The sequence below is a fragment of the Hyperoodon ampullatus genome (genome assembly GCF_949752795.1).
Source record: "Hyperoodon ampullatus genome assembly, chromosome: 19".
Classification (NCBI taxonomy): domain Eukaryota; kingdom Metazoa; phylum Chordata; class Mammalia; order Artiodactyla; family Ziphiidae; genus Hyperoodon; species Hyperoodon ampullatus.
This window is the reverse complement of record NC_136932.1, coordinates 37,680,431-37,705,886: the sequence shown is the minus strand read 5'-3', so window position 1 is coordinate 37,705,886 and position 25,456 is coordinate 37,680,431. Positions and strand designations below refer to the sequence as shown.

At 59.0% G+C, this 25,456-nt stretch overlaps 1 protein-coding gene across 1 annotated transcript in view; it reads left to right on the top strand.

Moving 5' to 3' along the window:
- The window catches only part of NTN1 (netrin 1), a gene marked incomplete at its 3' end in the record, with an annotated part of 189,768 nt that extends 165,548 nt beyond the window's left edge, over window positions 1-24,220 (top strand). The window contains exons 5-6 of the mRNA XM_079724970.1: window positions 10,063-10,137; window positions 23,892-24,220. Coding sequence (XP_079581096.1) covers window positions 10,063-10,137; window positions 23,892-24,220 — 404 coding nt within the window. The remainder of the gene's footprint in view (window positions 1-10,062; window positions 10,138-23,891) is intronic.
- Window positions 24,221-25,456: the final 1,236 nt, after the last annotated feature.

Here is a 25,456-nt window from a genome sequence, read left to right as displayed (position 1 = left end):
TCCGGCCCCACCTGGGCCATCTGGCTGGTGTGCATTTTCATCTCTGTTCCTCCCCAACCTCAACTCTGTGCGAGGCTCCCCGGCCTGCATTCAGCCCTGGACTCTGCCAGGCTCGATCCTGCCTCAGGGCCTTTGCATAGGCTGTTCTTCCTGCCGGGAACCCTCTTCCCGCAGATCTTCTTGCCCTGCCTCCCTCGCACTGTTTAGGTCTCAGCGCTGTGTTACCTCCTCAGGGAGCTTTCTCGGACCCTCGAGAGAGCAGCACCCTGTCTCCTAGCCATGTCACCACACACACAGTTCACTGACCACTCACGCTTCTTTTGTCCCTTGGTATTAATGTTTGTGGAATTGGGAGAGGATGTAAACAAACAAACACGCACACATGCACACACACACCACCATCTCCTAGGAAGATGTAGCCCTTCCTAGGAGTAGAAGCCCCATGGATTAGGAATACAAATATCACCTCACTGAATAGGGATGTCACCTCATTATGGGAGGCCCCCCATCCAATCCCCATCCTCACTGAAGAAGAGACTTGCCTCAGAATATTTTTAGTGTTTTTCTCTTTTTTTTTTTTGCTGTGCCATACGGCATGCGGGATCTTAGTTCCCCGACCAGGGATTGAACCCGCGGCCCCTGCCATGGAAGCACGGAGTCTCAACCACTGGACCGCCAGGGAAGTCCCTGTTTTTCTCCTTTTAATACAAGAATGGTATACGCATTATAGTAAAATTAAATACACAGACAAGACAAAGCAAGAGTATAAAAACCAGCCACACTTCCTCCACCCCACATTTTGGTGCACAGTATATTCTTCTAGAATAAAATTCAAACCCCTGCCATGGTTGAGAAGAACCCAGGGACCCCCATGAGCCATGCAGCCTCATCTCTGGCCGCCCCTCCCCTCCCCCAGCTCCAGGCCCCTCTTCTGTTGGTTCCTCACACCTGCCTGGCTTGTTCCTGCCCTGGCTGCTTCACAGAGCTTCCTCCTTGTCCTCCTAAATGTCGCCTCCTCAGCTGTGCCTTCACATCTAAGGAGGTCTCCACCTGACCCCCATCCCCATCCTCTACCGACGCATGCTGGCCTTTGTCTTCATTTTGTGAGTGTCACTCTTTGCTGAGTGTGGTTACACTCCTATTATTGACATGTCCCCTCCTGCTATAAAGCCACCCTGACTGTTCCGTGAGCCCCAGGGTACACCCACACCTCCCAGAACCAGCCACGTGGAAATCTTGTAGCAAAACTTAAGTGGATGAAGGGGTGATAAATTCCTCGAAGTCGGGGTGCTCCAGCAAGGGTGTGTGTTCTCCAGGGTTTTGACCTTCGAAGCCAATTGCACTCAGGAGAGTTGGTATTGATTTGTACCCCCAACTGCATTGTCTGAGTGTGTGTGTGTGCTTTACCACTTCCCCAGGCAAAAGCCCTACATTTCTGTTGATTTTTTTAAATAAATTTATTTCTTTTATTTCTTTTTATTTTTGGCTGCATTGGGTATTCGTTGCTGTGCACGGGCTTTCTCTAGTTGCAGCGAGTGGAGGCTACTCCTGGTTGCAGTGTGTGGGCTTCTCGCTGTGGTGGCTTCTCTTGTTGCAGAGCACAGGCTCTAGGCACGGTGGCTTCGGTCATTGCGGCGTGCGGGCTCTAGAGTGCAGGCTCAGTAGCTGTGGTGCACGGACTTAGTTGCTCCGTGGCATGTAGGATCTTCCTGGAGCAGGGATCGAACCCGTGTCCCCTGCGTTGGCAGGCAGGTTCTTAACCACTGCGCCACCAGGGAAGTCCCCTGTTGATTTTTTTAAAAAATATTTATTTATTTATTTATTTATTTATTTGGCTGCACTGGGTCTTAGCTGCAGCATGCGGGATCTTTAGTTGCGGCATGCAAACTCCTGGTTGTGGCACGTGGGATCTAGTTCCCTGACCAGGGGTTGAACCCGGTCCCCTGCTCTTAGCTACTGGACCACCAGGGAAGTCCCTCCTGTTGATTTAAGTTGCGTTTCTTTGCTTATTTGAGGTTGAGCCTTGTTACATCTCCGTGTCCGCTTTCTTCCATCTTTTGTGAATTGCCTGTTTGTCTTCTTTGAATGTTAGGGTGCTTGTCTTATTGATTCAGAAGAGTTCTTTATATATTAAAGACACCCACCCTTTGCTCTCTATGTTGCAAACACTTTTGGCTTTGCTCCCAAAAGTTTTACGAGGTACCTCATGCCCGTCCTTGCTTGGGGCTGCCTCATCTGGGGTGACCTTGGCCTTTCTGCCCCAGAGCCCAGAGCTGAATGGACGTCATGCCGTGGAGGCAAGGAGGGCTGGGAGGTGACGGGGCGGGTGAGACCAGCACAGGCCTGGAGAGACGCGTGGGCACTCGGGAGCTGCCTGTGGATCCCGGCTCTCTCCTGGGCAAAGTGCTTGTGATGGGGTTTCTAAGAAGGTGTCTCAGCAGGGGGAGTGGGTCAGTCACCTACAGCCTAGGACCAGGAGGTGAGGGTTGGCTTAGTGGGGCGTGCCTCCTCGATCCTTAACTTGCTCATTATGAAACCCACGGAGACCCACTGTGTGTGAAAGTGACACACATGGAAAGCTGGTCTCTGGCCTGAGGAGTTCCAAGTGGCTTTGTGGCTCTGGGTCAGGGAAAGCCAGGACTCTCTGGGCAGAGTGGCCTCACCTGTCATCTGTCACCTGCTGGTGGGCAGGGTGGCCCAGCCGAAATGGACAGAGCCGGCTGGGTGTCCTTCCTGGTGCCACCCCCTTGAGCTCTTCACCTGGAAGGGTTGGGGTGAGGGGTTCCAGGAGCCCCTCCCCTGTGCCCAGCCAGCGGAATCCAAACCCCCCCCAGCCTCCAGGTCTCCGCCCTGGGAAGGACCTCGGTGGCTGGGTGTCCCTCGTTCTTTATCCCCACTGCCCCACCTTCCCGAGCCGACAGCCCAGAAGCAGAGAGGCTGGGGTGCTGCTGGGAGTGAGACCCTGGCCAGCTCCCCGCCCTGCTCCAGGGGAGGCACCAGATGCAGCGCCCCTGGCTCCGACCCGGGGACGCTGGGCCCCGCCTGCCATATGCTCGGAGCCCAGCCTCGATCGGGCGAGCAGGCTCGCCCAGCAGGACTTTTGGCACCTGGGGCACAGGAGGCAGAGCAGAGGGCAAGCTACCCAAGGTGGAGGAAGAGGAGGGAGGGGCTTGGCCACTGGGATCGGGCCTGCGGGGGGGCCCCCTCTCGGCTCTTGGCTTCGGGTTGGTCAGGGGAGCAGGTGGGGGAATAAAGGGAGGGCTGGCTGCTCCCGGGAGGAGCCCGGATGCCAGCCAGCCAGGATGGGCCTGCTGCGAGCCGCAGATGGCGGCCTCGGGTCTCTGCACTCTCCCCGGGACAGAGTGCATCCAGGTGGGCAGCCAGGCGGTGCCAGCGTCCGTCCCTGGCAGCTCCCCTCTCGTTGGGGAGGAGGGTGAGATGGAGGGTGACCCTGGTGCAGGGGCCCCAGCAGATCTGGTATTACCTGCACCCTCAATTCTAGCCCCACAGGGTCTCCTGAGAGAGCAGGGGCAGCTTCCTGCTCACCCCTTCCTCCTCTGCGGGGGCCCTGGGTCCAGGGAGGATGGGGACCTTCGGGGCATAAAATATCGGATCCGATTAGTCAGTGAGGCTGACCAACTGGTCCACAGGGTGTGTGTGTGTCTAAGCTCATGCCAGCGCTTATTTAAGATCAAACCATATGAAACTGCTTTTTTCTTTTAAAGTTGAAGAATGATCGATTTTAGGCACTTTTATGTGGTTCATCCTATTGGTGTTCCTTCTTTTTCTGTTTTCTAACCAGATCAAATAGCATGAAACATCCTTTCAATGTTTACATGGAGCCAGCCTCTGAAACCATCTGGATCCAGAGATTTCTTAAGATTCTTTATCTATTCAGATTTGATATCTCTTTAGTTCACTTTGGTCCCTTATGTTTCCCTAAGAAGGAATGCATTTCATTCAGATGTCCAAGATTTCAGTCTAAAGCTGTATACAATAGCCTTGTAATTTATAAAATCTTCTTTAGATTGTGGTTACACCCCTTTCTCATTAGTTCCTAATGGGTCTGTTTTCTCTCTTTCATTCATAGTTAGACATGACAGTGTGTGTGTGGGTGTGGGTGTGTTTGTGTTAGTTTGTTGGTTTGGAGGCTTTACTGAGAATCAATTCTTGGATGTGTTTATAAGTTTTGAGTTTTTTTCAGTATCCTACTTTATTAATTTCTACTCCTGTTGTTATTAAATCTTTCTTCCTGCTTTCTTTGGGTTTTATTTTCCTTATTTTCTAAATTCTAGAATTGAATGCACTTTATTTATTTTCATTCTTTTTTGTTTAATAATAATATTTATTACATTGTGGTCAGGAAATGTGGCCTGTGTAATTTTGGCTCTTTGGAATTAATTTAGCATTCTTTTACTAGTTATGTGTTTTTGTCTGTTCCTTTTTGTCTTTCTCACAGTTTTTTGCATAACGTGTTTCAATAACATGTTATTCCACACAAATTTTTTAATAACTTTTGAACTTCTTTGTCACCTAGTGACAAACTTAAAACTTCTTTAAAAGTTGTAAGCTTTTAAAAACTTGCTTTATTTCGTTGTCTCTCTTAAACAGTCATTTAATATTTTCAAATCAGTTTTTCAGTAGAGGTGTTGAATCCATTTACATTCATTGTTTTGCTTTGAGATAGTGGCTCTTCTGTGATTTGAATTTATCACAGTTGCCTATACCCTGTTTCTTCTCTTCTCTGGTGTTTTGTGGTTATCTTTGGGTTTTTCAAAAGCACTGTTTGATCTAATAGCTCTTATTTATCAGAGTCAAGCATGAAATAGCATCTTTTGTGTTCTGCTTACTTAAGACAAAAAGTTGTATTCCCCGCCTCATTCTCAGTTTTTTTTTAATATCATCTAAAGTTGCAGATTAAATTTGTATACTTATTTATACATTCCTATACATTGTCTGATGCTCCCTTTCAAACATTTTAAAATTATTTTGATCTTTGCCTTCACTCTTAGAACCAAATTGGAAACCTCTATGTCTGCTGGTTTCCGTGCTCATCACCAGTGTGTTCATTCCATGACTTTCCCCTCTTACATTCTTATTTTTGATCCATTTCATAGCTGGTTGGATAACATTCTCCAGTGTTCCTCTCAAAAAGGATACATGGTTGAAACCTTGCACACTAGAGAATGTCTTTGGTTTATTGTGACCTTCATACATAGAAGACAGTCTAGCTAGGTATAAAAATCTTGGATCTCAACGTTTTCTCTCCTCACAACCTATAGACATTGCTCCATTGTCATCTGGCCAGCTGCTTGTTGATTTTAAATCTGTATCTATTTTTTCCTCATCCTGGTATTCCATATGTTTTGCAAAGATGTACATGGGTGTGTTGGTCTTTTTTCCTTGATTTTTTCCAAAAATTCAGTTCATCCTTTCCTTCATACGTAGGTTGGCCTTCAGCTCAGGGATCCTATCTTTGGTCTCTGCTGCAGTTTTCTCCCAATTATATGCCATCTCTCCACTTTCCCTCTTCTATCCCTATCATTTTCTCTTTCACGGTTTCCACATCTTTCTCCTTTTCCTCTAAATTTTGTGAGAATCTCTCCAATTTACTCTCCATGCTTCTGAATCTGTCTTCTACAGTATTATTTCTCTTGATTGCTTCCAAAGTTGATTTTAATTGTGCTCCTAGGCTTTTAGGTTTGGGTTTTTCCAGCTCTTCTTCCTTTCGTGTGTCACCCTTTTTGTATCATCACGTGGCCTTTTCAGCTCGGCCTTGTTTTCCCGTATGGCTTTTTCTCTCCTACTTCATAGAGACTGTGTCTTTTTAGAATTTTTTTAGTCTGACACACCCATTCAGTTTCATATCGTCTACGGCTGTTTTTGAGCTACGGCGACAGTTTGAATAGTTGTGACAGAGACCGTATGGCCTGCAAAGCCTAAAATATTTACTGTTTGAGACTTCGCAAAAAGATTTGCAGATCCCTGGCCTAGCGTGACAGCTGGATTCCCATTCCAGCCCCACGCTGGATGGCAAGGGAATGCATCCAGCTCCCTCTCCAATTCCTAATCCCTCCCAGCCTTTTTCCTCAATTCGCTTCTGCTCTGTGGAGGTGGTGTCCTTCTGTCTCCACTGCCTAACTTTCTTGTTCTCTGCATCAGTCATTTAGATAAAAACGTGAGCTCACGTACCCACTGCAAACACAGTCCTTCCCGTCCATCCATCCCCTTCCTTAAGCCTCCCTTCTCCGGATCTGGCTCCACCACGGGGCCCCCACCCACTTCCTGCCCATTCTTTCTCCGGTTGTTGTCTCCCTGTCATGTTCCCTTTTTTTCCCCAGGATTTTTCTGTTCATCAGACAAAGAGCTCTGTCCTGAGGTAAAACCTGGACAGGTTTTGCTTGTTCTACCACCATCTGCCTTTAATTAATAGAGATTGCTCCCAGATTCCAGCGTTGGGTCATCTGTCAGTTTAGTTTTTGGCATTAGTGTGAATTTTCTTTTCTTTTTTTTTTTTTCATTGTCTGTATAGCTATTTTGGAACAAAACAAGGAGAGGAAACGTGGGTAGCTGCAAGTAGATGCCATCTTGAAGGAGTCAAAGATGCATTTTAAAGCTGTGTTTGGTCCATCTTGAGGCAGTCTCTGTAGCTGTGTGTGTATTTGATGAAAGAAGAAAATGCAGGAACACTTTCCTTATCCAGGGACCTCTTGTCCAGTGACCTCAGTTCTCTGGAATACACCCAAAGGGTCCGCACGCAGCCAGAGAGCTGCCATGGTGTCCGTGCTCTGCAGGTTATTCACTGTACCCAGAGGAGAGCAGTTGAGTCTCTCATTCCAGGCCTGTTGACCCGTGCTTTATATACAGTTCGAATAACCTTAGTCTTTCTGTTTTCCTAGCTCACAACTAAATCAGAATCAGCAAATCGGAAGGGAGAGGGGACAGTTTACAACAAGCACACTGACCTGATGAGAATTGCTGGCTGACAGAAAGGCAAGACATAAGACCCACATAAAAAATAAACAACCACCACAACAAACCAAATACAGCTGTAAATCTGCACATGTTGAGGCTGGCACCATTGCCCGTAAGGGCGAGCGGCTTGAGGTTGCCCTATGACTCCAGTTTGAGTCAGCCGTCACCCCTCTGAGCCTTTCCTCTGCCAGCCTGGGTCCTCCATACAAGTCTTGGGTGCAGAGACTGTCTCCACCATCCCACCAGCCGACTACAGTCGGCTCAGACAGTGGTTCTAACCCTGGTTGCACATTAGACTCACCTGGGGAACTTTAAAAATCTGGACATGCAGGCTGCCCCCTAAACCAGTGAAATCAGAATGTCTTGGGGGTGGAACCCAGGCATCAGTGTTGTCCTAAAGCTTCTGGGTCATTCCAGAAGCCTGGGTTGGGAACCAGGCCCTTAGGAGCACAGGCAGGGTTGAGAGCAGTGCCACATGCCTCTTCAGTGCCCTGTGAGTGGCTCTCGTTATTGAGGAGCAGACTTGATATTCACGGGGGCAACTGTGATTTGTCACGTGGGGTCTGGAGCTGGATCTAACTAGGCAGTGATGGATGCCACACATTTGAGGATGGTTTCTGGCCCAGGTGGATACTTGGCTCTGAAAAGAAGAGCTGTGGATGCTGCTAGGAGAGAGTGATGGAGAGGGAAGGGAGGGCTGGGGGTGCAGGGCAGGTCCTCCCAGGGGCCGCCTCCCCTCCAGCCCGCAGTGCACTTGGGCCTGGCACCCTGGCACCTTTCTCAGCTCTGCTGTCCTGTCTGAGGATGGGAATCACGGTGCCTTCCTCACCCGGCTGCCTGGAGGCTTGGAGGAGCTGACGTGCTGTTAGGGGCTGTCTCCAGGGCTGAGTCTCCACCCCACAGAGGAGACAGGGCAGGTGATTGACCGGAATGCAAGTACTGACGGGGGCCAAAAAGAAAAATAATGAGAAAACGATGAGAGTGAGTTCAAGGCCGTCCCTGCAGTGACGTCACCAGCATCGCTGGCATTCCACTTCTTTCCTGAGTGGAAGACAGCAGGCAGGGATTCCCGCCAGCTTGCTGGGGAACGCCAGGACTTAGGTACGGCCTGGGTTCAGCCCCAGTAGTGGCTTTGCCATGAGCACCATCTGCCCCTGGGATGGCAGAGATGTGGCCGAGAGCGGCCGTTCCCAGCAGTGAAGTGCAGTGCCATGCGGGGTGGGGGGGGCAGTGCCACTGCCTGTGGGTTTGGGCCACTTCACTCACTGTCACCTCGTGTGTCGACCTCTCGGGCTTGGCCCCAGTGGAATACAGGCCGCTCTCCCTGGATGCCCCAGCCCCTGCCTTCCACGAGGTCCTGACTCCAGTAAGCCACCCAGCTGGCAGGAGGGGCTGGTACTGTGGACTCTGTTGCCCCCGGGCAGGGCATCTGGGTGGGTGGGGGGAGGACTCTGACCCCTGGGGGCAGCAAGGGGGGCTGTTTTTCCCCACTTCCGGAGACTGGTTCCTAGTGGGGTGCCCCAGGAAGCTGGCTGGGGGGGCAGCAGAGGGCTGCCAGGCCTGCGGCTCCCAGGGCAACAGGATGGAGCTGTTTCAGCTTTAATTAGGACCTTGAAGGAGGCAGCCACCTCCCATGGGCCAGAGGCTGACTCTGGGGTGATCTCTGAATATTCCCTGCAGACCTAAGTGATGGTCTGGGGGGACAGGTGGCCTCCTGCCCTGGCCTTGTCCTGTGCTTCCACACAGATCACTCCTCACCCCCACCCTGGCCTTGGTTTTCCCCTTTGCAGGATGAGGGGCTGACACCTGCTCCTGGAGCGGTCGCGCGTGTGCGTGCGTGTGTGTGTGTGTGTGTGTGTGTGTCCCTCCCCCTTTCTAGTCCCCTTGCCAGGACACACACCCAGCCTGTTTGCACCGTCACTACTCCTAGAACAGGCTGGGCCCTCTGCAGCCCCGGGGCTGGCCTGGCTGGCGCTCCGTGTCTGGGAGTTGCTGGAATGCTAGGCGTTGTGCATCCCCAGCTCTGAGCTGAACGCCTCATTCTTATCGAGGGAGAACCCGTCTGTGTTTACTGAAACTCAGCGTAGCATAACCACGAGTACAGTGATCTTGGCATCTCAGACTCGAGTGCAAGGCCCAGCCTCGCCACTTGCTAGCTGTCTGGGATGCACTGGGCAGGCGGCCTCTGTTTCCTAGTCTGTAGAATGGGAATAATGCTCGCAGATCAAAGAACGGTTGTGAGAATTCAGTGAGCCAGCATGTTGAGTGGTGGTGCAGGGCTGGCTGGAGTGATTTATTGGGCCTCCGTCGTGGGCTGGCCATCACGCCAAAAGCTGATGTGTGAACACAGATCTGGCAAAGGAATTGCATCACCTTATCTGAAGAGAAGGAAGAGCTGGCAGGGAGGGGGCCCGGGGGGACCTGCGTTGGAGGTTTGCATCTGCTGGGCCGACAGAGGCCACCCCCAGGGGAGGCAGGCCCCAGGGCGTCACACATCCTGCGCGGCTCACGCTGGGACGTCCCCGAACTGATACCCGGTGGACGCGGGCCTCTCAGCAGCAGGGCCCATTAGAACTGAACTCTTCTTCGTGGGGCATTTTATTTGCACACTCCAGTAGAGTGGACACCAAAGGGGTTTTCTAATGCTTCATGGGCTGCTAATTTCCTCTGTGACCTCTTTTGTTGGGGCCTGACCCCAACCAGAGGCTGCTCGCCACGGAAGCCAGCGCCTGACACAGACCCGGGGTGCGGGGTGACAATGAGGCCTCTATTGGCTTTCATCAGGCTCCGGGTGCATCTTAAAAACGGGGAATTTGTGTGGCGCTCCAAAGCCCTGGGTGGCACAATACGGGAGCCCCCCAGAGTCCCTCACGGAGGCCGGGGGGCCGGCGGGGGTGGTCAGGCGGGGGCCCTTTGTCCCAGCGCCTCTCGAGAAGGCCAGGACGCCCTGAATGGCCGCCCGCGCGGCCCGGCCCCTTGGGTATCACAGGCTTCTGGGTATTTAGGGAGGTGGCCTCCCACCCGGCCTGGCAGCCTATTCTTCGCCCGCCTAATTAGGTTTTGTCTGTGCTCTGCCCTCCCCTGCAGACTGTGATTCCTACTGCAAGGCCTCCAAAGGGAAGCTGAAGATTAACATGAAAAAATACTGCAAGAAGGACTACGGTGAGTGAGAGCCCCTTGTCTGGGGAGGGGGCGGGGGAGGGGAGGGCACCACGTGACCAGCGAGGGGCTGGGGTTGGGGTGCAGGTGGCCCTGCGTGGGTGTTGCTCACAGAGACCGGACGGGAGCCGAGTGGGATGGGTCCCACGCCCAGGAATCTCCCAGCTCTTCCCCCTTGGCGGCAGGTGGTGTGAGGGGTCATAGGCGTGTGGGCAGGGTTCTCCCCCTGGCCCTGCAGGGAGGCATCCCGGCCAGTGGGGCCTGACAGGTCTGGGATTCCCAGGCTTCACTCTTACCCCTGAGGGGCCGTGTGGCTGCAGACCAGTCATGTTACCTCTCTGGTCTTCAGTGCCCTCATCCGTACTTATGGGCATTCAGCCTAAGGCTCTGTAGCTCAAAGAGAGGTCCTCCGGGCATTGGAGAAAGGGAGGGAGCTTCCATGGTGTGTTTAAAATGCCGATTCCAGAAGCCAGCTCCTTCCAAGGGTTGACTCCACAAGGTGGAGCTGGGTCGAGAATCTGCATTTAAAACGGCTCGCTGGTAATTCTGAAGTTTGAACACAGCCTCGGGATCCCTGAGGGCCTTTTCCAGCTGGGAGCTGGGGGGCTGCAGAGATTCCCTGTCACTGAAGGCCTCAGGCTCCCTTCCTGGGAAGAGGGTGTCCAGTCCGTCCCCCAGTCTTCCCCGTGCGCCATCCACCCTGGCACTGGCGGTGGGGACCCCTGCACCCCTTCTCCAAATCCGCCCTCGCCAGCCCTGCCCCGCGCAGTGAGGAGCTGGCTTTGTGGCTTCTGGGCCCCGAGGGTGTCCGACCCTGCTGGAGGCCTGGGCTGGCCAGACACCACGATCCAGCTGCACTCCCCTCAGGATGAGGCCGGAGCGGCTGGTGGGTTTGGCGTGTCAATTCCGAAGCGGCCACGCCGTGGGCATCCTGTCCCGGAGCCCTCTGGGTCCACAGTGAATTCCTAAAAAGCCTCTTTTAAGTGCTTGCATCCCAAGGCAGTGCAGAAACTTCTGACTTTCACGGGGAAACCAACCTTGATTTTGAAAACAAACGTCGAGGTGGTGTAAAGATAAAGGGAGTGTTGTCTCTGACCCAGGGTGACAGCAGCCCCCAGAGGCCCCAGGTGGCGTTGGATGAGGCTTGTGTGGTCCATGCTGCTGGCCCGGGACCCTCAGCGTCTGCCAGGGACGGGAGGTGGGACTCGGGTGGGAGGGCCTAAGGGTCGTGCGGTGTCCCAGGCTTAGGGCTGGGGGCCCATCGAGGCTGTCCAGGCCCAGAGAGCCAGGGTTACGGAGGAGAGCCCTGGGCCTGTCACTCTGCCACCGCTGCTTCCTCCCGACCCAGAGCAGGGGGTGGGGGGTGGGGGGTGGGGGGTGGGTGCGGGTGCGGGGGAGGAACAGGTGGGCCGCCTGGGGGGAGGGTGGTTTGAATTCGGTCTTGAAGCATCCTCTCTGCAGACGCTGGGGAAGGGGCCTGGGAGGAGGGGCGCCGCGCAGACTTTGTGTGAGGTGTTGACTGCAGCTCCCCCTACCCCCGGAAAGGGAAGATAGGACTTTTGTTTACAGTTACCCAAAGGGATCCGTTTGCCCCCTGGTTCCGTGGGACTCATTTTGTTCTCTCTGACTTCTTTTCCTCCGTTGAATTCTGCCTCCCCTACCCCTGATGTTGTGGGGGACACTTTGGCCCCCTCTGAGCTCTCCTGTCTCCTGGGGGTACTGGCCCCCAGCAGCAGGCAGGTCCCTCTTTCTGCAGGAGGGGGCCTGGCCCCCTCTTGTTATATTCCCAGAGGGGCCCCCCTGAGCCCTGCTGCCACTGTGGGCCCCCCCAGGGAACGAGGGCGGTGGTGCAGGGGGCTCGGCCTCTGGCCCCCACCTTGTCCTCTGCTGCCTGACTCCGTCCTCCCTTCCCCGCACCTGACTTCCTCCTGGATTATCCGAGGGAAGCTGGTGTCCTAGGTAGGGCCCCTGGTCCAGCTGGCTGAGGTGACTTGCCCAGCAGAGGCCCAGCCTCCCTGGCTGCCTCTCCGCCATCACGTTTATCCCCAGGGCCCCATGTGTCCCAAAACCAAGAGGGGTGAGCAGCAGCCCGGCATGCCCACCTTCCCAGGCTTCACGGCGGCTTCACACCACCTTCCCCCCCAGCTCCTGGCCCTGCACTGCTACTAGCACACTGCCCAGGCGTCCACGTTTCTGCTGCGGGGCGAGATTTGAGGAGAGCAGATGCAGGAGAGAAGCGGGGGGCCCCCGTAGAGCGCTGACGGGGTCCGGAGCTGTTGGGCCATCAGCTTTAATGTCCTCATCACTGACCCCCGGCCCACTGCCCCAAGGCCAGGACTGGCACTGCCCCTGCCCATCCCCCAAAGACTCTCGGAGGGGCGTTCTGGTCCCTAGCACCGTCCGTGATACTCTTGGGGTTGCCTCGGAGTTGGGGAGCAGCCCACCCCAGCTCAGCAACCAGGCCTGCGTGTTCAGGCAGGAGACAGGACACAGAGATGCCAGGAAGGGGATCACAGGGCCTTCGGGGCAGGGCTTGGCAGACCCCAGCAGGGTGGGGGCAGGCGGGGAGAGGCTTGTGGAGGGAGGAGTGACTGGCACCCACAGGGGCTGGGCAGGGGCCCACGGGGGCATCGGGGGCTCAACCCGGCAGCAGCCGCAGGCCTTGCTCTGAGGCCGGAGGCCAGGTCTCCCACCGGGGTCTGCGGACCTTGTGGAGAATCTTCCTCACATCCTGCTGGGCCCCTGAGCCCCTGGATGAGGTGTGAGTGGAGGTGTCCCTTCCACGCCTGAGCAGACCTGGGGCAGGTGACCAGGAGGATGGCCCAGGAAGGCTGGGGAGGGAGGCTACAGGGGCCGCATAATCCCTGCTCTCGGACTGACACCCCGGCAGGGAGCCAATTAGGAAACACATTTCCTTCACTTTACAGCCAGGGCACTTGGATGTTCTAGAAGCTGCTAATGAGAACCTGGTGGGGGTGGGTAGTGAAGAGCAGGCCCCAGGCCCTCTGAGGCCAGCTCGGGAGTCTTGAGGTTGTACAGCTGGAGGACCTGGGTCTGGGTCTCCGCTGAGCTGGGCGGTGGCCAGTGGGCAGGAGGCCGTGGGGAGCGGTGGGCAAGGAATCACCCAGGCTGGCTTGGGGTCTGCTGGTCCTGCCCGTGTTCCCGGTGAGACAGGGCCCAGTAGGTGGGGGGAGGCCTCAGGGCCGAGCCGCTGTGTCTCTCTGCTCTGGGGAGACCCCGGGACAGGGAAGGGTAGCTGTTCCAGTCCCATCTGTAGGGAATGGGGCACTGGCCCCAGAATCCGGGGGCAGATTCCACACTTGCTGTGTGACTTTGGACCAGGCTGGGCCTGTTTCCTGATCTGTCCCGTGGTGGTGAGATCAAGGGGACACGACGTCCTTCTAGACGTGGCAAGGATGGTGGCCTCACCGGGCCATCTCCGAGGGGCAGGGGTCCGTGGTGGTGCTGTCCTTGACAGCCCCCCTCTCCTGGGCCCACCTCAGTCCTCTGTTGCCCTCTAGGGGAATCCGGCTCACCTTGCAGATGCTGAGGGAAGCGCTCGTGGGAAGGCTTGGGGCGGGGCAGTTGCACATGGAAGACGGTGTTTATTATTTCCTAGCGTGTTAGCATTTCCTGCTGACTTTCCAGGAAAACCTAGCCTAGAGGGGCCCTTCCTCGGCATAAATGCTCCCGACAAGCGTGCATAGGTGTGTGCATGTGTGTGTGCGTGCATGAGTGTGCACGTGTGAGCATATCCACGAAGCCTGCATCTGCTCGGCAGCGCCCACGCAGGCAGAGCACGTGTGTCCCTCCTGGAGTCGCTGGCTCCGCGGCGCATCTACCCAGAAGCCCGGGGCTCCAGAAACTTGGTGTGTACAGAGTCAGGCAACGGGACGCAGGTGACGCTGTCCCCGGGGCACTTACTGTAGGGATGTTGCACCTCTTGGCCGAGGCCTGGCAATGACTTCAGGCCGAGACACCCCTCGGCTGGTGTGGGGAGTGGACTTTCTAACCCCTGGCCCGTGTGGAAGAGGGGCCGGCCTGCCCCTGCCCCTCAGCCTCCCTCCCCCGCTTCCTCTTCGCTGGTCCCTGTGCTCCTTGGGAGGCTCCACCATCTGGTCCCCGCTCACCTCCTGGTGTTTGCGTGACCTCCCCTCGGCTCCCGTGGCCACTCTGCGTGGGCACCGCACACACGTCCCAGGAAGTCCTGCCCCCTCACACGGCGTCCCCACCTCAGCCAGTCCCTCCTCGGACGCTCATTAGGCGCCTGCTGTGTGCCCCATCCCATCCCGGGTGCTGGGCTTACAGAGATGGAGGAGACACAGGCTCAGCCCTCCAGGAGTTTCCGGAATCAGAGGGGAGATGCACACACAAATGACAGTATGGAAGGGAGACGTGTGGCCAGGGTCCGGCCTGGGGTGGGACGAGAGTGGGGCCTGGTCCCTCCTCCAGGGAGGGTGTGGAGGGAGGGCTTCCTGGAGGAGGGAGCACAGGTAGCCGGTGCTCACGGGGCAAAGCAGGGCTCCCAGGCAGAGGGAGCAAAGTGTCTGAGCACAGAGGGAGGAGCCGGCTGGGGAAACGGGAGAAGAGGGAGTGTGGAGGTGCTGGGTGCAGGGCTGGAGGCCAGGGAGGCTGGGAGAGACGCTGCTGTGGGCCTCGGCAGCCGGGCTCAGGTCTGCGTGCAGGAGCCACTCTGAGGCCACCGAGAGCCAGTCCCGCTCACGTTGGCACACGGGGGCTGCCACCCGTCTCTTCTTCCTCACTGGGATGCAGAAGCGGGGCGGCAGGGGGAGGCGGGAGGAGACAGGCAGCTCGCATTCTGAAAGGTGAGATCATCTCACTTTTGCCAGTTCTTGGAAAAAGGATTCGTTCCCAGAAATGTTTATTAGTCACCCCTTTTGTTGAAAGACATTTTGGCACCACCAGATGGAAAATCAGAATGCTTTTCATAAGATGATTTGTCTCGAGCATTCCTCCCGCGATCCCTCAAGGATGATTTCTGAGGATACAGCTCGAAGCGGAAGTTCTGTTGGCATCTGTGGGAAGGAGCTGGGTTCGTGGGGTTGTGTGTGTGCACAGGCGTGCACGCGTGGGCTTTCCTGGGGGCCCCGGCAGAGGCGGGCCTGGGGACCTAAGCGGACCCCGCCCCCGAGAACCCTGTACCTCCTGGGGCAGTGGAAACCCCAGAGAAGAGGCCTTGCCAGGCCGGTGTCTGTCCCTGCCCTGCCGGCCCCGGATGGGCACCTCACAGCCTTCATTCTCACCCTTAGCGAAGCCTCAGAAACACCTGTGAGGGAGGGCTTTTTATTCCTGCCGATGGGATGCTGAGACTCAACGAGGTAAAGGACACGCCCCAGACCGGGGCCTCCGAGGCCTGAGGTCCTTGAGCTCCCAGCCCGCCCCCCGTGCCAGGGCGCTGAGCCTTGGGCAGCAGAGTGGGTGCGCCCCCCTTCGAAGGCTCACGGACTGGTTTCCCCACGGGACCCTTGACTCTTGGCTCCTGAGAAGCCGCAAAGACATCTCCGTGGGGAAGAGCAGAAGTGGTCACCGTGGTGTTGGGGTGAGCGTCGGGGAAGTGGGGCTGTCAGAGACGAGATGGTGGGGCGGAGACATCGGGCACAGTGGTGGGGTGGGCGTGGCCATTCAGCCGTGGGCTCGGGCCCGTGCGGTGGAGGAAGGTCACGGGCGGGTCTGTGATGGAGGCTGGGGAGGCCGAGCCGGCAGTGGAGACGATGCTGGTGGTGGAGTGACCGCAGATTCCCATGGAGCTGGTGTAGGTGGTGGGCACGGCCCTTGTGGGCTGTTGTCTGGCTGCTCAGGCCGGGATGAGGTGAGCGGGGGTGATGCGGAGAGCCTCACAACTCAGGCCTCGACAGGGACGTGGGGCCTCTAGGCAAATGACGGCCTCTCCCGCCTTGACACCCCGTGCCCTTCCTTTTCTCGACCTTGGGGTCAATAGCTATTCCTGATCAGGATCAGTCCCTTCAAGTACGGGACACGGGGCAGGTTATCAACCCCGTCCTGGGGGCCTGGCTCCCGTGTCTGCAGCGGGCCGTGACTTCAGGGCCTGGGGGTGGGCAGATGGTAGAGGGGCACCCTGGGGGCTGTCCCCCTCAGGGCAGTTAGCAGGGGCCGGGAGGCAGCTGGTGGTGATGGCTGGGAGAGGCCAGCTGCCCCCGCCCCTGCCCCAGCACTGTCCCCAGCTCCGGGAAGCAGGATGCAGCCCAGCTGGCAGCACGTGGCATGGTGTTTCAGGGGCTCACTGACCCTTCCCCGGGGGGGGGGTCACTGGCCCCCTGGGGATCCTCCGATTTCCCCAGCCAGATGTGACCTCCCCCCTCAGAGTGCCAGCCCCATATGGAGGCCAGATGTGGAGCCGGGTCGGCGTGAGTCAGCCTGAGGTCGCAGAATGCGGGTGACCACCAGGTTGGGCAGGGAGGGCCAGTGGGCCCCAGTGACAGCTCGACAAAGGCCCCTGAGCCCGCAAGGCGCTGCGCCGATCGGGGCCTCCTGCCGCGCGAAGGGGATGACGGGCCGCAGCCCTCCCCATCCCCACAGACGGGAGCCCAGAGCCTGGGCCTCCAACCTCTGCCGCCCCAGCAGCTGCAGGGTGCCAAGCTCCAGAGGGACCTGCTGGCGCCCCGTCTGTCCCCCTCCCTGGAGCATCCTCTCCTCTGAACATCCTGTTTTTAGAAAGGAGGTGTGGGTAGGGAAGGCTGTCTAATGGAAGGTGTCTTCTCCCATCTCACAGACTGGGACACCAAGGCTTGGAGTCGGGGGTGGAGGAAGGCGGGGATCTGTCCAAGGTGCCCGGGGACACTGGCCGCCTTCCCCTACAGACGGCCAACACTTGTCCCCACTCACCAGCCACCTGTCTCCAGGATCACAGAGCACTTCTCCCACTCAGGTGGGGCTCGGATGGGCATCTTTCCCCAGTGGGATGGATCTCGGGGGTCTTGACACCCTACTTCCCTGGGGTTAGAGCCTTTGGCACGAGGACCCCAGTACTGTCGCTATTCCTGGGGTCTTCCCACACCTGCCGCTTTACCTGCTTGTGTGAGGCTCAGGCTGACAGGAGGTGGGGATGCCCCGAGTGTTCCACAGCCTCTGAGCAGCCTGGGTTACCTGCGGGGAGGCGGGCCTGGCCTAAGGTCAGAACAACTTTTCAGAGGCTCGCGAAGGGTCACCCCCGGAGTGGGCGCCTCCACCAGCAGAGCTCTGGTTAGGATCCTGGTTTGGCCCCTGTTTCCGGGCCTGAGGCCCCTTCTCTGGGTGTTCTTGGGGAAGCAGCTTACACCCGTTGAGGGTAGTTTGACCCTTCGGAGCCGAGCGAGTGCCGTGTTCAGAGGGTGCAAGGCGACCAAAGTTGCTGCTGGACGCCCGCCCTCCAGGACAGGGCTCCACGCATGGTGTCCTGGGTGCCAGCCCAGCGCGGGATGGGGGGCTGCTCTGTGTAGAGGGTTTGCTGCCAACGGCTGTGGCAGAACCGGTGCGCGGGGGCCCCGCTGAGGAGTGGGTATGAACTTGCAGCCAGGATGTGAGCCCTGGAGGCGCGGGGTCTGGGCCGAGGCCACGGCGGGGAGGCTGGATCTCTTGCCTGCCCTCCTCCAGAGGCCGAACCCCACTGCTGATGGGAACCGACCTGGGGGACTTCCCCAGCCCCACCGTCGCTGTGTGTGTGTGCGCGCGTGCAGCATGGGGGGCAGGTGTGGGTGGTGGGGCATCTCCTGAGGCGTGTGAGGCCCGCGGGGGAGGGCGGGGAGCCTCGGCCATCCTCCAGGGTGGCACCGTGACAACTGGGGCCGTGCCCATGATGGGTGTGGGCACATACACCGGATCAGGAGTTGCCTGGGCTGTTTCGGTTGCTTCTGGCTGGGAGGGGGGCACCCGGGGCGTTCTCCCTCGGGCTGATTGCAGGGGAGACCAGCCTCCGAGAGGAGGGCACCCCGCTGGGGCAGGACAGGGCCCAGCTCCACTCTCCTGCCTGAGCCTCTCGCAAAGCCGGGCGGCCAGTCTCCTGAGCGCATCTCGCCTGGGGGCCGGGGGTGTTGGCAGGGTCAGACCAGGACCATCTCCTAGGACAGAGGGCCAATAGCCTCCCCGGAGCCCGGCTCTCTGATTCCCAGGTCTCCTGAGGGCCCCTCCTCCAGGGAGCCCCCGGCATCAGACAGTCCCAGGCACCTCACCCCCTCCCCTCCCCAGAACAGAGCCCGAGCACTGGGACCCAGCAGGGGAAGCTGAGGCTGCCTCTGTGTTGCTGGTGGTCTCAGAGAGAGGGGCGTACCATTGCTTCTTTGGCTTAGGAGGGAAAGGGGGAGCCTTCACCAGCCCCGAGCTGGGTGTCCGCACTTTACTCAAGGTCTGAGGTGGGGCCTTGGTGGGCGGGGCAGCCCCGAGGCTCCTGAGGACTCCGACTGGGGGGGGTCTGACCACAGCACGCCTCCAGCCCTCCACCGGGCGGGGCTGCTGTGCCCCACCACCACCCCCGCCACCCCCCGACCCCGCCACAGGTTAGCATCCCCGCGAACAAGGCTTGGCCCTGCTCGGCCGTTTCTGACCTGCACGGGGGGCTGGGAAACATGTGATCAGAGCTGCACTTTATGAAAGCAGCTGCAACTCATGACACGCTTTCCGTGCCGGGAGATTTATGGGGCCGCGTGGTTTTAATGGTTTCTGTGGGGCTAGTGTCCTCCCCCACTTCGTCCTGGCTGCTGTCTCAGAGGCAGATGGGCGACAAGCCTTCCCTGGCTGCACGGGCCCAACAGGAAGGTACGGCTGACCACCCAAGCCTCCTTGGGAAGGGCAGCTGCTGGGAAGCCCCCGGGGACCCATGCCGAGCAGCCCATAAATCTGGGAGACCTCCAGGAGGCAGGAAGCCTCCGTGCAGAGGTGTCCCAAGCTTGAGGGGAGAGGAGACGGGTGGCCCCCTTCACCGCCATCCCCCCATCCCCCTGGGGTCTGAGCCACGGCCACTGCCCCAGGCCCCGCCCAGCAGGTCATCCATTCCATCTCGGGCTGCGCCGGCCGATGGACGTGCACTAACTGTGTACTCCTCGCTGACCTAGCAGCCGTCCTAGAACCTGGCTGGCCAGGAGCTCTGATCCCAGCGGGACATCCCCGAGACCTGCAAGCGGGGCGTGGGCATCAGTCAGCCCAGTGCCGCTGCCTGTCACAGACTGTCCAAGGTGGTGGCAACGCCAGGTCCTCGAAGGGCCCAGAGCTGACAGACTCTCGGTCTCCTGGACCGGAGCTGGGGAGGGAGGGAGGGAGGATTTGAAAGAACAGGGGCTCTGGACTGAGGAGGGGGCTGCCATGGGGCCGCGTGGCCCCCTTTGGAGGAATCCAAGCCCCGATGGGCCCTGGAGCTCCCCACTTCTCAGCTTGCCTTTGCCGGCCTGGTACTTTCCCAGTGCTGGGACTCGGTTGAGGTTGAGGCACCCTGGGAAGGATGGCCAGAGAGGTCTGCGCCTATGGAAGGACACACTGGGGCCTCGGGCTGAGCCACGAATGGGGCTGAGAGGACCCCCCGGGCTGGCTGAGGCCTCCGGCCTGCCTCCCAGCCCCCTGCCCCGTGGCCAGAACCAGCCCGGTGCTGGCACCAGCTGTTCTCGCTGGCCCTGGCCTCCGGGGGCTGGCCCTCAGTGCCTGCCCTCCCCTTTGGAGTCATGGCTCGCCCTCGAGGGCCAGGCCTCTGCCTAGGGCTGGAGAGGTGCATGCCCCTGGTAGCCAGGAGGCTGGCTGGAGGGCGAGCAGGGGCCATCACTCCTCACGGCCCTGCCCTGGTAGCCGAGGAGGGCTCCTGGCACAGGAGGCCTTCCCGTGAGCCCCGGAATTGCTGAGGCGGGCAGCTGCTCAGGGCTGTCTGCAGCCTCGCCAGAGCCCCGGGGCCCGCTGCAGGGAGGTTTTCCTGCAGAAACTGGCAGCCCAGGGACCCCAAGGCCAGGAGACTAAGTGCAGCCTGGCCCCTGGGATCCAGGGGCTGACTCCTTGCTCTCCGGAGGCTGCGCGCACCCTTGCTTTCCTGTGGGCGCCCGCTCCATCCTGAGCCCCTCACTGTTTGGGTGAGCAGGGCTCAGAGGGAGGGCGGGCAGGCATGTAGGGTGTGGACCCTGAGACAGGGACGTTGATCCCGAGTGCGGGGGCCCCAGGACGTGTGGGCAGGCTCCCCTCCGGGCCTGTCGGCCTCAGCCACTCCCTCAACTGCGCTTTAGTCTGGCCCCGGTGGCTTTGTGCAGGGGGTGGGGGGGTCTCGGCACGCCCCTTACCGCCCGGTCTGATATGGTCTGATCTCACCGTCCGTCTTTCTGAGGGTCGTCTCATCTGCCTCGTTTCTGAATGAGGGATGGGGGATCCTCCCTGTGAGGCCAGCTTAGGACATCGGTGCCGGGATGTGGGGCTTAGGACTGAGGGTCGTTGGCCTGTAGTGAGCGTCGTGTGGGTGTAAGGGGCACACCCTAGGGGACCAGGGGCCCACGCCGCCGCACCAAGTGCCCCCCCAACCCCGGTTGGGCGGTGCCACAGGCCCCCAGGAGACCCCGGTCATTCCTGGCTCCCAGGCAGCAGGGCATCAGAGGTGGCCGCCGAGCCCTGCATGCTCCCCAAGGGGGCCGAGTAGGTCTGCCTGAGGTCACAGTTTCTATGTGTATTTTGAGTATTTTCAGCCGTGTGTGCACTGCGGGGACTTGGCCTGTGCACTATGTGTGCAGCTCATACTTGGTGGGCTGTGTAATATGCAGAGGCGTTGCCAAGGGCAGCGGAAATGTGGACTTTTTCCAGTATAATCACATGAATCTACCACCACCCGCCCCTGCCCCCGGCCCCGTGCCGTCCCAGCCGGCTGCCAGGGCGCTGGAAGGAGGACAAGGACCAGTGCTTCGTCCCTATCGACCTGTGTCCACTGCTTCGGCCCCTGGATGCTTGAGGACAGCAAGGTGTCCAGGGCCAGATCCCCCTCCGGGCTGCGTCCTCAGTATTAGGTGGGTCCCCTTTGGGCTGGGGAAGCAGGGTGGCGGCTGCTCTGGATGCCCTGCCAGGGGGAAGGTGGGGGGAAAATGCAGACCAGGCAGGGAAGGTGGGTCCTACGGGGAAAGGTCACGTTCCTACAGGGCTGGGGAGTGAGAAGGGCCCCTGGGGGGCCAGCCCTTGTCCAGATAGCTCTCTGGCCTCACCAGCTCTGCCTTCCCACCTGGCCCTGAGCTGAGGCCCAAGATCCCGAGTCTCTGATTCCAGTGACACGAGTTTGCTTACGCTGCCAGAACAAAGTACCATAGACTGAGGGGCTCCAACAACAGATACTCATTTTCTCCCCGTTTTGGAGTTTGGAAGTACTGGATCAAGGTGTCGTCAGGGTTGGTTTCCTCTGAGGCCTCTCTCCTGGGCTCGTAGGCAGCCGTCTCCTTGCTGTGTCTTCACGTGGTCCTCCCTCCGTGTGTGTCTCTCTGTTCTAATCTCTTCTTATGAGGACTCCAGTCATATTGGATTAGGGCCCACCCTTTATAACTTCCTCTTAACGTCATTAAGAGGTAATTATCTCCAAATACTGCCACATTCTGAGGTACTGGGGGTTAGGACTTCAATGTATTAATTGTGCCGGCGGGGGGAGATACACAGTTCAGCTCTTAACACCAACAGATGATCAAAGCCACGTTCTCCCGGGGCCCGAGCCAGAGGTGCTTTCTGCAGCATCCTTGTCGGCCACCCCAGCCCACCCTGGTTGGGGGGACACTGTGGCTGGGCCGGGGGTCTGAGGTCCCGCACAGGCAAACAGCTGCATCCTGGGGGAGGAGGCTCATTCTGTATTCAGCTCAGTCCCAAGGAGAGGAAACCGGGGCTCCCGGGGATGCTGGGGGCGGCTCCCCATTTGCTTAGCTGAGGGGCACGCAGTTGCCACGGTGACCTCTATCTGCGCACACACAGCCCAGCCGCTTCTCCAGGCTGGAGGGCTCCCCACCCCCACCTCAGAGTTCACACTGAGTGTTGAGTCCCTTGGTGACAAAAACATGGAAACGGTTGCCATGGCAGCCATTCTTTGGAGCCCTCAGACTGGAGTGCAAAGTTGAGGATGCCCAGGAACAGCTGAAATGAAAATATGGGAAAATCCGCCACTTCCCTCGCCCCAGAAGGATGAGTCAGATGGCATTCGATGGAGGGCCCAGCCGTCCCTGCTCCTTCCAATCACCCCGGGCTAAGTGCGGGCACAGGAGGGGAACGGGGAGGGCCTGGGGAGTGAAGGTGGCAGAGTGGCCCCCAGAGACCTTGAGAGAGGCCGGCCAGGCCAAGCTGTGGGTGGGCTCAGTACCCAGAGCGAAGTTCGCAGGTGATGACCTCTTGGCATCCCTGGGGACATGTCCTCGTGGCTGGAGCACACCTTGTCTCGGTCTCTTCACCTGTAATCTGGGGAGACAAGCTCCTTTCTCAGGCGGGTTTGGTCCACGATCTTCAGCCTGTCCAGGGGTATATAGGACGTGCTGGCAAGGGGAAGGCACCATGTTCTGACCGTGGGGAAGGAGGCCAAGTTTCCCTTGGACAGGGGTTAGTACAGCAGAGACCTCTGCACTTACCCCTGGAATGGGTGTGTGCCCCCAGCACCACCACCAGAAGTTCCCCAGATAGGCTCCATGGGGCTCTGGTGCCTTAAGATGCACCAGCCAAAGGGTCCTGCAGTCAGAGTTGTTTGGGAAGCCAACACACGCGTGTGTGCACACAGTTTGTACATTAAAGGCTCAGAAAAGTCCTGCACTAAGGCGACTTCCTTTGTTTAAGCCAGTATTTCACATGTTTGAGCAAAATCCCCCCCCCTTAAAACAAAAAAGTATGTCCTCCTTTTATGAAGTATCTCTTAATATCCTGCAGAAAGAACATCTGTTAACATTTACTAGAGCATTGATTCTCAAAGTGTGTTCCCTGGATCAGCAGTATCTGGGAATGTGTGAGGTGTGCGGTCCTGGGCCCCAGTCCACGTCTATTGAATCAGAAATTGGGGTGAGGCCAGCAATGTGTTTAACAAGCCCTCCAGGGGATTCTGATGCCTGCTCCAGCTTGAGAACCCCTTCTACTCAGGGAAAGAGTAGCAGAGAATTGAAAGGGAGGGGAAGGGCCTGAGGACCGGGAGAGGGTCAGGAGGCCAGGGAGATAAGGCAGTCTGGCAGGGATGGGAGGCGGGCAGTACAAGGATCCTGGACTCTGGAAGAGAAGCTGCAGCCACCCTGAAGGGCTGTTCAGCGTGCACTGTACCTGGGCACTGACACTCCATTCTGGTTTTCTGAGATTGGATCAAGGGCAAGGTTGTATGTCTAGGGGTGTCATGAGGCTTGATGTTAAGTGACGGGGCCTTTGGAAGTGCCCAGGGGGTACCATCGGAGGAGGTTTCCCCGAGCCTGTGCCGAGGGGCCAGTGCTATGCTCATGGAGGGCACCTGCCCCAGCAGCTGGATTCTGCCCAGAGTTCTGGGGATGTGGTCAGTACCTACCCCCAGCACCTTCCCGGACCCTAAAGGGGCTTGTCCCCAAAGACAGTGGTGGGTGGCACCTTCAACACAGGACATAAGGCTTCCTGGAAGAGCGGCCTTGGCCCCAGTATCAGCTTCGCCACCACATACCCATTCCCCTGTCGGGTACGCCGTGCAGTCACTTCCCAGCTCCGGGTCTTCTTTTCCTTCTCCATCAAACAGGCCGCCCCATCCCCGGCCCTCCTGGTTGCAGGAGCTCGGGGTCCAGGCGGCACCCGTGGCCCACCCTCCTGCCTGTGCTTCCTTGCAGCCGTCCAGATCCACATCCTGAAGGCAGACAAGGCAGGGGACTGGTGGAAGTTTACGGTGAACATCATCTCCGTGTACAAGCAGGGCACCAGCCGCATCCGCCGCGGTGACCAGAACCTGTGGATCCGCTCGCGGGACATCGCCTGCAAGTGCCCCAAAATCAAGCCCCTCAAGAAGTACCTACTGCTGGGCAACGCGGAGGACTCGCCCGACCAGAGCGGCATCGTGGCGGACAAGAGCAGCCTGGTGATCCAGTGGCGGGACACGTGGGCGCGGCGGCTGCGCAAGTTCCAGCAGCGCGAGAAGAAGGGCAAGTGCAAGAAGGCCTAGCGCGGGGGGGGACAGCGGCGCGCCGGGCGGGCTGGGCGCCGGGGTCGGCGAGCGGGAGCGGGCGACCCGCCACCGCGGCGGCGTGGACTTGGCCCGAGAGGGCTTTCCTGGCTTGGGGGAGGGTGGGGGCGGGGCCGGCGCGGGCCCTCGGCGGCCCCGCCCCCGGCCCCGCCCTACCCCGCGCGCGCCCGGCCCCGGCGGCTTGAGGACGAGATTTAGCTACCTCACGGGCTCCCTCCAGAATAGAGGCGATCCCCCCGGGGCCGGGGCAGGCGGGCGCAGGTGGGCCGCAGCGATGGGTAGAGAAGGGCACACGAGGAGAACTGTGAACCCCCAGGCCCACCGCCCCCCTGCCGCTACCCCCAACACAGAAAATCCCGTCCTGTACCCACACCCTTCTTCGCGGGAATTCCCCCAGGAACCCTGCTTGGGACATGCGGGGGTGGGGGGCGGCAGGAGCCTATCCCAGCAGCCTTCCCCGGGCGGCCTGTGGTCTCCACCGCGCCGCCTCGGTCCCCCCCGGCTGGGAAGCCCCCGCCCAGCTGACAGGTGGGCCCAGGGCCACCCCTGAGAAGCCCGCGGAGGTGCCTGACGGAGGCGGCATCGCGAACGCGAAAGCTCCCAGAGAGTCTCCTTTCTGGCAAGCTGGCAGCGGCCCCTTCATGACATTTTCTGGCGAAGGGGCACGGGCAGGGTTCACGGCAGTGACGCTACTTGTGTGATGACCTCAGCTCCCACAAGGCCCCGAGCAGTGTCCACAGCTGGGCAGGGCCTGGAGTAAGGCCGTTGCGCCCGGCGGGGGAGGGGGCTGGCCGGAGGGGGGAGAGGTGCCAGCGCGCCTGAGCCGCGGGCTGGCAGGGGCAGGAACTGCTAGGGTGCTGGGTCCCGAGGAAGCCGTAGCCAGTGCCTGCTGCGGCCCTCACTCCTGGCTCCCCCAGAGCAGGGACAGAGGCCGCTAAGCTGGGGAAGCCTGCTGGGGCCGCCCGCCGGGGCTGCCCACCTGGCTGTCCTGGTACCGCCTGGCAGCACCTCGCCCACCCCTTTCTGGCGGCCCCCTCTGTGGACGCCTCCCAGGCCCCCGAGGATGGCCTCCCACGGGGCCAGCGCCTGTCGCTTGGGGGCCCCCGCTGCACCACCCGCACACTGCAGTCGAGGCCCGGCTCCTCTGCCAGGAAACGGGTTTCATCTTCCCTGCTGGAGCCTGGCCGCTCAGAAGGGTCACACCAAGGATGAACC